Source organism: Idiotropiscis lumnitzeri, chromosome 3, assembly GCF_059441095.1.
Source record: "Idiotropiscis lumnitzeri isolate Australia: NSW breed Sydney's pygmy pipehorse chromosome 3, RoL_Ilum_1.0, whole genome shotgun sequence".
NCBI lineage: Eukaryota > Metazoa > Chordata > Actinopteri > Syngnathiformes > Syngnathidae > Idiotropiscis > Idiotropiscis lumnitzeri.
In genome coordinates this window covers 7,746,165-7,761,033 of record NC_142393.1, presented here as the reverse complement: position 1 = coordinate 7,761,033, position 14,869 = coordinate 7,746,165, and the positions used below count along the sequence as shown (strand labels likewise).

General features: G+C 41.5%; 1 protein-coding gene across 1 annotated transcript; it reads right to left on the bottom strand.

Annotated features, from left to right (window-relative positions):
* Positions 1–1,305: 1,305 nt before the first annotated feature.
* LOC148339715 (NUAK family SNF1-like kinase 1) lies at positions 1,306–14,468 on the bottom strand. Its single transcript, XM_088292035.1, has 7 exons — positions 14,019–14,468; positions 9,737–9,857; positions 9,160–9,311; positions 7,114–7,179; positions 6,056–6,175; positions 5,550–5,682; positions 1,306–4,233 (listed from the first exon to the last, which is right to left on the bottom strand). The coding sequence occupies exons 1-7, from the start codon at positions 14,295–14,297 to the stop codon at positions 3,101–3,103; spliced, it is 2,004 nt and encodes a 667-aa protein (XP_088148161.1). The 5' UTR covers positions 14,298–14,468; the 3' UTR covers positions 1,306–3,100.
* Positions 14,469–14,869: the final 401 nt, after the last annotated feature.

Below are 14,869 nucleotides of genomic sequence, written 5' to 3'. Positions count from 1 at the left end.
ATTTGGGAAACAATCGGAGACAAGCGAGGGATGAATGCGTCCCATTCGCTTTCCAGAAACGGATTTTGTGAATTATTTAATATTGCAGTTTTTCCGTGGGCTCGTGTTGCGTAGGCTCGTTTTCTTGAGAACACGCCACTGTCAACATCTATTTTAAAGTAGCCAGACTTCGTTGTTTGAAATTATTGTACAGGAGGAAAGACCTATTTTATCGGGAATTCGCTTAAGTCACCCCAAACGTATTGCCTTGCGTTGGTTAAAGCAAGAGAATGTAAAATAAAACAGTATATGTATCGCATTATTCGAGTTCGCTCGATGTATATGTGTTAACACAAACAACCACAAGATGCCGCTAGAGTCAAATCGAATCCAATTTTCAAGTTGGTTAAAACTGATTTATTTTAAGGGAAATTAATATATGTACAATCTTCGAAAACTCAGATTTTTGTAACAAATATTTCGAAGCTCTTACTTCCTTCCATTGTATATGGGTCAAACTTTCCACTGTACACTATACAAATAAAGTTGTATTGTATATGGCAAGATATAGACAACCCTGCATATTTCTCAAGTGTGTAAGACTATCATGACATCATGACAATTGTGCTTTAGCAATCAATGTGAATAAAGAAAATGTCCGCTATTGTTCCCTCAATGGTACTTTATCCTCACGTGCGAGAGAAACAAATAAGAAAAGCCTGTTGGCTGCAAATCTTAGCCATGAATTATTTTCACCCTGGTTTGCACTAGTCATTAGCACAGATTAGTAGAATGTTTTACATATTTAAGGTTTCTGGGCAATTAGTTGATGCTGTTTAAGGAAAATAGTCACTGGGATTTGGCAGTAGCCCACACATTATTACCGTACTCAAAAGGTATTGTTTTGACTTTCTGAACCTCTTAATGTATGATCCCAATACTGAGGGCTAGGGGCAGCTTAAAAAAAAATCTACATCTTGTCAATAAACAATCCCAATAAAACTAGTACAGACAGGACACGGTGATCCTACCCCATCACTTCAAATGCTTGTAGTTATGTAACTGACTGGCCGTTGTGTGACTGTTTGGAGATAATGATGTCGTTGCCGTGTAACCTTACAAGTTCAGTGAATCAAGTGTCATAAGCGTGGCGGACTTGTATATGCATATGTATTATAACAGGCAGGTTTGCTGGATGTGACTTAATGCTTGGAAGTGGGTGGTCGCCATAGCAGTCATAAAAATGCCACTCTGCTCAGTTTCATCTTTTGGTTGTTTATGACTAGGTGTCCAAAAGTTGGGGGATGAAGGGATGAAGACACTATGTTCCAGTTGCAGACAGTATCAATCATGTTTATTTAACATTGGGAGGATTAAAATCCCATCAGCTCGCGAAGCACAAAGGAAAATAAATGATTGAACCATTGGATATGATGCTTTCAAAACAAAATAGAGTGCTTATTACTAGTAGAATATTTGGGCCAAAACCAATCATGAGAACAAAGACTAAGCTTCTGTTGGGAGTGCCTTACACATTTTACCCACACTGTGCCGCCACAAATAATGTAGCTGATTAAAAAAATCTATATATATTTGACAAATTACAAGTCTATTTCCACATCAATTTAGCATGTTAATCATGAAACCTCATCAACAGATGGCCATTTATATACTGTGCTGTCTCAAATACAGTTTCCATTAACCGTACAGAAAAAAACAAACAAGCTAAGAAAATCTGAAAAAAAAAATACTTTCATAATTTCTTACATAACACAGCACATTTAGATTTTTTCCCAAGCTACTTTCTATGATCATAAATATTCTCTTATGATGCTTGTATTGTCCGGATAAATGATCAGTGCAGGAAAAAGATACTGTTCATGAAACTAATAAAAAGACATTTGTGTAAATGGCCTTTTGCGCAAAAGAGCAGAGGCATTTTGATGCATTTTAATGGTTAGTGAATCATAATTGTCAATATGATATTGTTTTGTCCCTACTGACACAGTGTTGTGTGTGACATCCTCTATGTAGTGGTGGCGGACAAAAGCCACAGTGCAAAGCTCATTTGAACAGGAATTAGTAGAGGCTTTCCTAAGAAAAAGCAGCAGACGTGTGAATGGTCACTGATTTGAATCCAATCTCGACATATGTACAGAACTCCACTTTACTGAAAAGTCAGTGCACTCAATGTCTTGCATCCAAAATACAGCGGAATTGACAGCGACCCATTCGGCATTCAAGAAAGTCAAACATGTCCAGAAAAAAGTGCTTGACATTAGCAGGACTCAAACGCAGTTAGTCAGTCTTGTAAAGATCTAAGTGCTGTAAAATTACTGCTCAAAGATAAAGTGGGTATAAAGTCCCTGAAAAGTGAAAGTTAAATGTCTTGTAAATTTGACAACCACAATGAAGTCTTGGAAACAATCCTAACAGATTTAAATGATTACACAAAATATTGCCATGTATCTAAATTGAAACTTCAAAATTCAAGCCACTGTCTCTGCTCTCAAATGCTGTAATCAGCTGAATGCCTGACACCATACCCCGCTGAAAAATGAATGCTACTTCATCGGAAATACACCCACTTAAAGCCTCTGGTGACTGGAATGTATTCCACCAAAGAGGCACTAGCCACCAGGCTAGTTCGTGAGCTAACAGGCTTCCTGTGCTCTGGCGGACGGGTGATGGGGGCGGATTTGTGTCACCACCGACTCACTTGGGAATTTAAATAATGACACAGAATTCTTCTGGAAATTGTGGCATCCAAGAAGATGAATTTTCAGGGTGAAGGCTATAGCTAGCTAGCTAACTGCATGTTGTAATGTCGATATCGGCCGAGTAATTTTTTACTAAGTGACTTGTAATTGCCATGATAACCACTGATGCAAACAAATGTGCTGACGTTTTTAGATAGTTTGGGGGGGGCGAATACATTCTAGACTCAAAAATCAAAATACTGAAATGTTGAGAAAAACTGTTAAACTCTACAGTCTCCGTTTCTCAGACTTTGCACTTGAATTCATCAATTATCCTCAAACAAGTGTAAAATATTTAGAAAAAAAATCTACGCTTTCACTTTACAGGATCTTTAAATTAGCCGCAACTCTGATGACTGACATCACCACTTGGACTCATGTCCTTCACTTTCACCTGCTCCACCTCTCAGGTCCTCCTCAGAGCTACACGTGCTGTGTTGCATCTCCTGCCCAAAGAAACGGCAGCGCGATTGTGAGCTGAGGTCTAGCAGGTCGTAGGAGTCGCTGGAGAAAAGGCTGTCCTCGCTCACCACGCTGGAGGGGCGACTTTGGTGGCCATCGGCGGCCATTTTGGACCGGAGGAACTGCTGCAGAGTTTCTGGGAATGACGCCCGATCGGAAGGCGGCGGTGAGCGCTGTTCATCCGGAAGGTCCAGACTGCGTGAGAACTTGCCGTTACGTTTAAGAATACCCTTTCGTCTTCTCACGGCCTCTGTGCGCATGGTTGGACTGTCCTGTGCTGTTGGGACAAAAATGTGCTGTTTTTTCAAGCACGAGTCTTCAGTGTCACTCTCGTGGACGCCTGGTCTGGACTCTCTTCCACTTGAGGAGGAGACGTGACGCGTCTTCCCTTCATACAGATTCTTAAGGATACCCTTTTTGGGCATTTTAGAGGAGGGCTGTCTAAATGTACAAGTGGATGGCAGACAAGTGGACAGGACTTCAGCATGTGTGCTTTGATAAAAATGGGGATCGACAGTACCTGGGAGGGGGCATTCTTTGGGAGGGTTGTGCAAAACAGAGTCAAAACTCCTCTGGTGTTTCAGAATACTTTTGGGCTTCTTTCTTTCAGCGGAGGTGGTGGAGGACACAACAGCGCCGGCGGAAGCTGCTGCACCACCACACGCTCCTTGTGTCGTCTGGGGAATGGCGTTCTCCTTGCGAGACTTTCTGACGCTTGACGTCCCTCCTCGCATTCTTACTCCTCGCTCAGCCCGAAGAGGTAAGCTGAAGTCACGGGGATGCGGCAGGGGGTGACGGCTGGATTCCGAAGGGAGGCATCCTGGCTCGGCAGTCAAACTGCTGGCAACCCGATTCTGCCAGTCGATGTAGCGAGCCAGCAGAGGGGAGGGGCAGTCTGGGTGTGGGGATGAAGGGCAGTCACACACGCTCTCCTCGTATCCCCAGTTCACCCACCAGTGGTTGGCCACATCCTCGACCGTGGCCCTCTCGTCCACACGCACCGTCAACAGCCAGTCGATAAGAGCGCAGGCGTCTGGCAGGGGAGGGAAAGTCAATAAATAGATTACGCCGTCTGCCTTCGACATTGTCTGGTCATTAAAGCGCTGCAGTTTTAAGTGTGCTTTTGTGTGGACAGGGATACTTCCTGATGAGATTATTTTGACCGAACTTTTTTCCAAAGAAAGTGTTTTTGGTTTCATTTGGCAGCAATTTACCATTTTCCCTGAAAAGCGAGTCGAAAGCAATTTGTTTACTATCGAGGCAAACATCAGCAGCTGCAAAGCGCTCTTTCACTTCTATGAGATTCTGCTCGAGCGGTATGAGGAGTTACGTAGTTATTTACTACCTTCATTGTTTATACACTCAAGTGTCCACCTTTAAATAGCGTACGCCCCAATTACAAAATTGGGTCTCATTTACAATATAAATCAAATAATATGCTATTACAATTATTTTTGCCCAAACTCATTGACAGTTATTCAAAATTTGAATAATTTGTTCCTACATTTGTCTCAACCTGCCCACATCTACCCCAACTTTACAACTAAGAAAGGGGGGTGTGGTGGGGGGTGACAAATTTAAAAAAAAAGGGCTCAATTAAGCAAGGCGATGTGTCGCGAGGCGGCCAAAAGTTCATCTCACCCTACTCAGCAAAATGGGCAAACGACAATCGCCTCCGAAGACGTCAAAAGCGCCACTACCAACTGTGCTTGCTTACTGGCATTGGGCACGTTCGTGGAGAAGAAGAAAGAAGAAGAATGAGACGAAGAAGAAGAGGGGGACGAATAAGAAGGAGGAGGAGGAGAAGGACACCAACAAACAGACAGAGAACAGAGGGGAAGTCAAACCGTTAACCTTCTTCAGTTTGACGAAACACTTACCGTCCTAAAAAGCCGATAATGAGGTAAGCGAATTTGAATCGTAAATTAGCCAGCTAATGATTGTTATATGGATTGTGGTATTACCCCCCTCTTGTAATGGTATGCCCCATAGCAAGTGGGAGGCGTGGGTTGGGTGATGTCAGAATAAGGAAATAAAGGCACGCTTGAACACACGCTGCTGTCGCACGTCTCTTCTTACATAAGCAGTGATCTTTAAATAAACCTCTGCCGTTAAGCATCTCTCCCGCGGTGGTGTCATGCATGGACGCGTTTTTGGGGGAGGGGGCGACAATTTTTTTTTTGAATAAGGCCAACGTATCGAGCCTGGAATGGTACAGAGGTCGCGGCCAGAGGGCAGGGGACTGACCGGCAAAAAAGGGTCAAGTGCCCAGCTCCCTTTTTATTTCCGGATGGTATACCAATACGTTTGTAAGTAGTGGCCAATGTAAAGGATATTGTAAATTTGCACCTGAGGGGGGGTCGGGTCTTCGATAGCGACATTGGCATATCTGCTCTTTGAGTAGGGAGTGGCTGGCACCATCAAACGGCATACTACTGTACACCAGCGCGTACAACAGCACTCCAAGCGCCCAGCAGTCTACCTGTCACACACAATCATACAACATGAAAAACAGAGCTTTGGTGCATCAAATGTTTCAGGACTTTAAAAGCCGAGCAGTCAAGAAAAAAGTTGTTCTGGTCACACGACTACGGGCAGTTGATTTGGAGCAGACCGATCACAGAAACAGGTGATTTGAAAGATAAGCTCAATGGACAGATAAAATGATGATCTTAAATAAATAATTAAAAGAATGGAGAATTAGAAATTATCTATATATTATCTGAAAACAGGAAAGAAATGACCAGGACCTTTACTACTACTACTAATATTAATAATAATAATAATAATAATAACAATAATAATAATAATAATAATATATGGCTCATGTATTGATTCATGTTATTCTGACCAACCTCTGGTCCCTGGTAGGGCAGCCCAGTCACTATTTCTGGGGCGGCATAGAGTGGGCTTCCACAGAAGGTTTGCAGCAGAGTGTCACTCTGGTACTGATTGGAAAGCCCAAAGTCGGCGAGCTGCAAAGTGACCAAGAGAGAGGACAAACGGTTTAAGACATATAAATGGGGCTTGTTTAATGAAACATAAATTGTGTGTAATTCAGAAGTGTCTAAAATGCATCAGTCTTTTTTTTTGTGGAATAAATTACAAAGTAAAAAAATGACCTGACACTCTTATATTTGTGCATGCATAGTCACACAACACCAACTTGATATAATTTACAATTCAAGACAAAAGATGTTCGGTCGTGAGAGAGGAGGTCCAAAGATGTCGGACAGCTCACAGTCAGTCGCGTAATGGAACAATCACGAGGGCCATATGCAAACATACCGAGGCTCCGCTTTATCTGGAGAGATTATTACCATGCACACACCATCACACTCTCAGTGTCTCATTGGGTAAGAATACTCAGCGCTGTGGCTTCATTTTCATGACAGAGAGTTGCAGATTATGGGATGACACTGCATTAGTCACATTTAGTTTGGGATGACAACAACCACAAAATCTAACTCACTGCCTTCTAGTGCAGACAAATTATGTCCATGCATTGATCACTTCCAGCAGAGTGCTGCTGGTAACACTCAAGTGTTTTGCTGCCAAGGATTGGAAACAGCCAAGTCCAGCTGAGCAATCTCCACACGTCCTCACTTATACTGGAACCCTTTGATTACGGCATTCCCCTCAGCTGCCATATAAGGCATGAAATATCCCAAAAAGACAGGAAATCGCTTTTTGATTTTAAGCCTTGGAGCTACATTGCTTCTGGTTGTGCTCGCTTGGCTCAGAAGCCCAAACGTGTCCGTCAACATTTTATACAGACGAGGACTAAAGACGACACATTTTCATTTAAAACACTCGCTCAATCAAATGTTTTTGTGACTCATGACTGGTTTATCATCCCCAAACAGGCAAGATCGTTCATCAGGTTTTGGATGCTGCGGCTGCCTTTCCGTACCTTCACGTTGAGATCTTCATCCAAAAGGATGTTTTCCAGCTTAAGGTCTCGATGCACGACGCCATTCTGCAAGAGATCACAAACATGTCACATGATGCAAACATCAAATTTCATAAAAATCCCTGAGAGGCTTATTACGTGCGATCCAACTTTTCTTTCTTTTACAACCACTAAAAGTCCTCTTGGGACTCACGCTGCCTTGCAATATCTCATAATTATCCGGCATGAGGTTTGGCTGAATGTAGGCATGTCCAAAGTTCAGCCATCAGGCCATATCCAGCCTGTATCTTGTGATATATTCTAAATACATCATTTAAAACGGACCCTGATTCTTTGTGTCGCGCTTTACATGGACTCCCTCTAGTGGTAGTCGAAAGAATCGAAGCCGTTCTTTCGTATTTAACTTTTAAGTCTGATTTATTTGCATCACGTCTTTAAGAGATGCTGTTTTGTTGTTGTTTTTTTCACATTTATGGTTGGCTTCAATTTTCAGGTAAAAATCAACTACTTGCATTTTTTAACAGAAAATTGTGACATCATTTTTTTTTTTTTTATGTCACAATGATGCTAAGCAAGCAGTGAAACAACAGAAGAGACAATCATTCACCAAAGTGCCCTTGCAAGTTGGGTGATTGTGAAGCAGAAATCTGCTCACGGTCTTTGGCTAATGAGCCCATTAAATTATATTACATTGTTAATAATATCCTCTCAAGGTCCCTTTTATGTAACGAAAGCTCAGAGACTTGAGTGAATGTTCTGTAAAACATGTATGACTGCGGCATATTTAAAAAGAGCATCAGCGATGAGAAAGCGTAATCGCATTAGTGCTTAAATTTGATTAGCGGTAACTAAATTCGACTGGAGAATGAATTAGCTTTGCTCATCTCAACATTCTCTAGCTGTGCCCTGCATAGACGATCGGAACGTTCAATAATTCACTCAGACAGGAACACTCAAGTCTATTTTGGGGCAACCTCTTTGGTGCACAAGGCGAAGAAAATCCACCTTCCCGAATGCTCTAAAGCTGTAAAAGCAGCATGATAATCTCTGTATTTAATGTGAGGGATTCACGAAGAAAAAGAACAGTGAAAAAGAAAGAGATAAAGGAACAATGACGCGAACCTGCCTAACTTTGACAAAAATGCACTCGTAAATACTAAAATAGGAGTGATCATTTCCTGGCACAGGCGCTGATGACATGTAAAAACAACACAAACTAATTGTGTCCAATGAAGGCCCTACAGAAACATGTAAGTCGAAATAAAGCTGATTAAATAAAACGTGCTTGTTAAATGTGTCAGTGTGTGACTGTACGCATACAATCTCGGCCTAATGCGCTCTTAACCCAAAGAGAACTGAAGTCAATTTTTTTTTCTGCAGTATTAGGATTAGGATTTAGCAGATTTAGCGAGACTGTATTTGCTTGCAGGGTTGAATACTTGATCTGCTGCTGTCGTTCAGATCGCGTACATTAAATGAGGACGGTGCAAGTTGCAAATGCATTCATTTAGTGGCGGACAAATAAAGTTTCATGAAGCACTTGTGATCATTTTTGACTCATCTAGATGGCACTTTTGGTTTTTAGAAGCAGTGGAAATTTCCATTCACACTAGCCTTTATCTTTAAACCAATAGCGCCATCTAGAGCAGGTGTGGGCAAACTACGGTCCGGGGGCCACATGCGGCCCGTTAAATGTTTTAATCCGGCCCGCCGAAGTTGAAAAAAATTTAATAAATAAATCTTGTTAATGTTTTATTTTCTGAATACTGTGGTGTGTCAAAGATATATATTTTGTTGTAATACTTTTGTTCACTTTCATTTAAAATTAAATGTATTTTATTTTCTCAGATGAGGTGAGGTTACCAAAACACTCCATCCATCTGCTCCTGGTCCGCCCGCTCTGTCAAATTTGAGAACCCATTTTGGCCCGCCAATCAAAATGTTTGCCCACCCCTGTTCTAGAGGAATAAAAAAATATAACACCTGCTTCATGAAGGTTCATTTGCCCATCACTACATTCATTGAGTTCACTGATTGCGTTGGAACCTTGTGGCAGTAGTGGACAGCCGATGTGATTTGCCTGAAGATGCTGCGGGCTTCTGTTTCCGCAAGTTTCCCCTTCTCCAGGATGTAATCGTACAGCTCGCCTTTGCTGGCGTACTCCATCACAATCACTATCTTATCGCGACTCTCGAACACTGCAGTGACACATGGGAGACATTTCTGATCAATTCCACTTGCGAGGCAAAACTAGAACTGCAAAGACCATTAAATATTAAGAAGCTGGAAGCCCGGAAAGGCCGGGTCAATATGAATGTAATAAAAGAAACTGTAGACCGGCGTGATTGGACTGAAAGGTTTAAAGGTAATCTAAAATACTGTTTACTATTTTTGTAGCATTGCTAGTTCCTTGATGACAATTAAGCACTTTAAAATGTGATCATGTGGATCAAACAAATCGCACTGCCCCACCATTAGCAAACTGTAATCAATATTATGGTTATGTAAAAAAAAAATAATTACATTATATTATTTATAAACATTTTTTATACTTATAAATATTTACAATACTTATTTTCTTGATTTTGTATTTGGTTTGAGTACTGATTATGATATACGTTACCCTCTAGGAAGCTTATTATGTGGGAGTGTCGGAGCGAGGATGTAATCTCAATCTCCCTCTGGATGTGAATTTTGTCAAGGTCGTCAGTGATGCGCTCCTTACGTATTGTCTTAATGGCCACCTGCGAAAAAAAAAAAAACAAGGTCAGCATTTGTTGACTAACAAAGACATGTCAGTCATGATGCCAAATTTACAGTGGTGCCTTGTTCTATGTAGTCCAAATAGTCAAAAGACGCCATTCTGATTATTATTGCATAGGTGGATTATGAGTTAAACCGTCAAATCAACCCGTATTTGGGCATATCAGGGGGCGGCCATTTTGCCACTTGTTATTGACTGAAAATGAAATCACAGTTGTTCAGGGCTCAGATAAGGACCAATCATGGCTCAGCTTTAGAAAACAGGTGCGCCTTATTTGCTCGTTACCTCAGCCCTGAGCACCTGTCATATTCAGTTGACAGAAAGTGACAAAATGGCCGCCCTGTATCAATACTGCATCTGTATGTCTATATTAAACTGCTCCCAGGTGGCCAAGGCATGTACAACAAAAGGAGTAGAAAAATCATAATGAACTAATGAGGATTAATTCATTAAACTCTATTTTATGTTATGACCAATTATGCTAATTGCGGACATGGCCACTGAGCAAATAAAACCTACCTAGAGGCACTTTGGAAAACAAACATGGAGCTATACTACATTTTGTTCTACAACCATTGTACAAACCCACCAATTGAATACTATTCCCCCCTTCAACTTTCCTCATAAATTCACTTAAAAAAAGTCAAAACAAACACGTTTCATACATTAAGCTAAACTCACAGATGTAGACAAAGACAAGAATCATCACAAGTGATATGATGATGCTTACACGGACATAAATACAATCCCTGGGTATTAGAGATGATTATGGGGTTTTAAAGCCTGGATGGTGAATGCAAACACGCTTGGGGGGGGGGCAGAAGGTTGACAGCTGCAGTGTTCACACTCCTTTCCTTAATCCTGAGCACTTACTGTACATCCCCCCCCGCCACCCATGCGACCCCCAACCGAGAGTCAGACACGTAACACAAGAACAGACCCTCAACATGAGTCCCCAAATCTCACTTAAACAGCACAAGAAGAATATATACATGTGGGATCAATAAAGTTTTATTTTAAGTGTGGGCACGGGCGAGACTGACCCGACACAAGTTTGTTCTCCCTCGGGCAAACGGGCCTTTCCTCTGCGTCCCGGCACATCATTCACAGCTGAAGGAAATCAACATTTATGAGGCATTCTGAGGCACAATTCACACGCTCCATCACCCCTTGTCAGTTATGCAACCATGCAAACACACTCTAGGGACCGATGTGACCTTCTCCAAACCGTAGCGGAATTGTAATTATTTTCTTATTCAACTGCTGAAAGTAATTTGAAGGGGTTGCCGCATCCTCAAATGAGACAGACTGATGACGCGTCTCTCAGTGAGACAAAGCAATTTTGAGATGATAGGTGATTCATAGGCGAGTTATAGACGGTCGTCTGAGCGCCGCAGAATGACGGAAGAGAGGGAATGAGGGAGACGGTTACTTGATCGCTCATCTTTTCTGACACAAAACTATGTGAGGGAGGCAAGCGGATAACACGGAATGCACAAAACGGTGACGGTGACTCGGAGGCTTCGACACATTTCTGGGTATTGTTCAGCCCAGTGGCATGGATTTCAGCGTGTGATCTCATGTGGAAGAAAACATGTGACATATGCGTCACGTCTTTATGTGACCTCCAAAGTATTCGTCCGACGAACAATATATCATTGTTCATCCGAATAACGTCCTGTGTGTGAGATAGGAGCCGAAAAATAAACAAGGGGGAAACTTAGCTGCGACTATATATGGGTGATCGTCTTGAAAACGTAATAAGATATTATTCGACATTGTTCAAAGGATATTCCTAAGTGTCAGAGGCATACTGTCAATGTTGTAACCAGAATGCCAGAAATTGAACCCACAACCTCTGACGTGTGATGCAAATCTCTCTATCTCTCTTATTAATACATTGTCTCCTATCATTATGTACTCTTTCAACATAGATGCTACTCCAAAATGTTTTACATTCAAAATACATTTACATTTACAGTATCTGTATCATGGTATCGGTACATCCCTAATTCAAATTCACAAGAATTCAACAGATTAATGTAATATTGACAAACAATGCAGGTGCTATTTTTGGTTTGAAACGTAAAAAGCTTACTTTACTCATCTATACAAGGAGGAACCCTGTCAAATAAACCCTTTAAGTTGTGCTAATGAGTTGTGCTGATGAGTGACCCAATGTGATATTGACCTCGCAAGTGAGAGCCGTGGTTCTCTTTGATTTGATACCTTGGTCATATTTCCATCCCTATAACAAGCAGTACGGGCCGCCTAATGTTCTCCCCATGGTCACAATCAAACAACAGCCCCCTCAGTCCCGTTTCCAAAAATAATGTCCGTTTTGTTGCAAAGAATCCTTGGTATGTGCACACTAGTGGAGCAAGGAATTCAGCATTTACCCTTACCCGACCAAAACCCCTCACCCCACACTCACTCACATGCCCACGTTTGCAAAGCTCATTCTTTAGTTTTCCAACAAGGCTGCCCGGCTATCCTTTTTGATCTCACGGTTATGACGGAAACAGCTCGGGAAATTTGACCAGTTTTACCTCAACAGTCTGTATATAAAAAAGGATTATCCCGATCACATTGGGTTTGTTTACTACAAAGACCAAAAGGCATTTGGAGCGGATGCAGTCGCTTCCTCTATGCAGCAACAGATTAAGGGATGACTACAAGGACATGAATTTCTGCCCCTGAATTCTGGGTTTGGGATGATATTTAGAATGTAATGTTTGGACAGAGGCAAATCATTGTGTGTGTTTGTATGTGTGTGTGTGTGAGTCAAGTCATACTCCATTGTGAGGGAGACCTATTGTGGAAAAGTTTATCCCCTTGTTCAAGTGCTGAGTGAGTCAGGCTAAAGGCATCTCGGCTTGGTAGCACAGGAAGCAAGAGCAGCATCCTAACCATGAGCACACACACACGCACACACACACCTATATACATGCTCTCTATACGTGTTGTATATGTCAGATATGCAGTGAGAAAATGGCATGCAGTTGGAATCCCCTGTATAATTGTCAGACACTTTACCGTAATTTAGCCATGGTACAAACAAACACCTCGAGTCATGGCTCGCCATGATTTCTTTCTTTTTTTTTTTTTTTTAATGAGCGTGGTACAAACACAACTTCCAGCGTCCTTTGAACAGCCTCTTTCTTGCTGTTGAGATGAATTAATGGTTGCGACCAATAATAAATGCCAATGTGTGTTTTTATTCATTCACATTGACTAAAAACAATAACTATTGATGTTGCGTTTTTCTGAAAAGATTTGTTTTCTTTTGTCATTAAATATATGCCTTGTGTACTTTTTTTTTTTTTACTGAACATGAACTAAACCATGAACTTGAAACCAAGCAATATACCAAACAGTGATTTTTAATATAAATTACACCCCAATTACATTTATGTGGTTTCAAATAAATACAGCTGGGCACTAATAATATTAAATATTCTAAAACACTCAGAGATTTTTTTTTTTAAATTAGTCTTACAGTCCTGGAACGGTCCCATACACACTACTGAAACACTCTCACACAGTCTCCTTAAATGCTTTCACACACAACTTAAATTCACTCACAGAACACTGATTGTTTTCTCATATACACTTCGGAAACGTTCTCATACACAACTAAAATACACACACAAATGACAAATGCAGTCAAATGTACAACAGAAACGCACTCTCACTAACATACAACTGACCTGAAATATAACTGAGTCCCACACTAACACTCTCACACTTACTGTCTCGTTTTATTTTTGCTCACAAGCACATCTGAAATGCTCTCACACAAACTGAAAATGCTTTTACTTACATATGCTCGCACAATATACTGACACTTTTTGTCCCACGTACACGACAGCAAGGTTATATCGCTGCTCTAGATACTCTCGTCATCTATTTTTGCTCGTTTGCTGTTGTTTTTTTATTGTTACTGTTATTAATATGATAATGGTAATTGCTTATTTTCTTCCTGTTCGAAACAAAATGCATTCTTTCGTCATCATAATTTATCGACACAAAACTGAAACACACACACCACCAAAAAAAAACAACGTTTCCGCTTGACGGCCCCTCATCGGAGGGTTCGTGCTTAAATGTTATTTGACAAGATAATTAATTATGCACTTACCGTTTGGAGGCTTGCTCTGTCCACCGCCTTCTTCACTTTGCCGTAGGTGCCCTTCCCCAGCGTCTCCATCAGCTCGTAGCGGTGTTTCAAGTTATGTTTGTGCTGGTGCTTCTTCACCTCCATCGCTGGCCGCCCCGCCGCATCCATGTCTGTGTCCGCCTCCGACCCGCACCCGCCACCGCGTCCGCCTAGCCTCCGAGGAGAGACCTGCGGGCAGCCGAGCTCCGAGCGGTCGCCAGTGTTCATTGCGCCTCTGCTGTCGCCATCGCCTCTGCCCATCGCGCGAGACCACACACTCACTTGTCCCACATACTCACAATGTTGCACGTTCGGAAGCTTGACAAGCACTCAGCGTACACGACAGTCCACCGCTGCACCAATAAACTCCGAGCAACAGGCAAGAGTGGGAGAAGTCACGTGGTGGTGACCGATGGGCGGGGCCTTGTCTTACCAACAGCCAACTGACAGTTAATTGCATTCGTTTTTATTTATTTGTTCTTTGATTGCAAAAAGTGGAAAGTAGAAGAGCTGGTGTGTAAAAGAAAGGCTTTGCTACTATTGACTGACTGATATAAAACTCACTTAAATTTAAAATGTACACATTCTGAATACTGAAGCGTGTTGCATTCAATTGAGAAAAAATCCTGTTTTTCTATACATATTTTTGGGGGGCCCTTTGTATTTTGGAATAAACGTTTTTTTTCTTTTATTTTTTTTTCCATTTTTTTCAAGTGAATGCAATACGCTTCCATAAGGTACCGTATAAAGTATAAAGTGATTTTTCTTTTCATGTCACTTAATTGCAATACCATTTGAGAATTTGGCACTATAAAAATAAAAATAAAAAATGT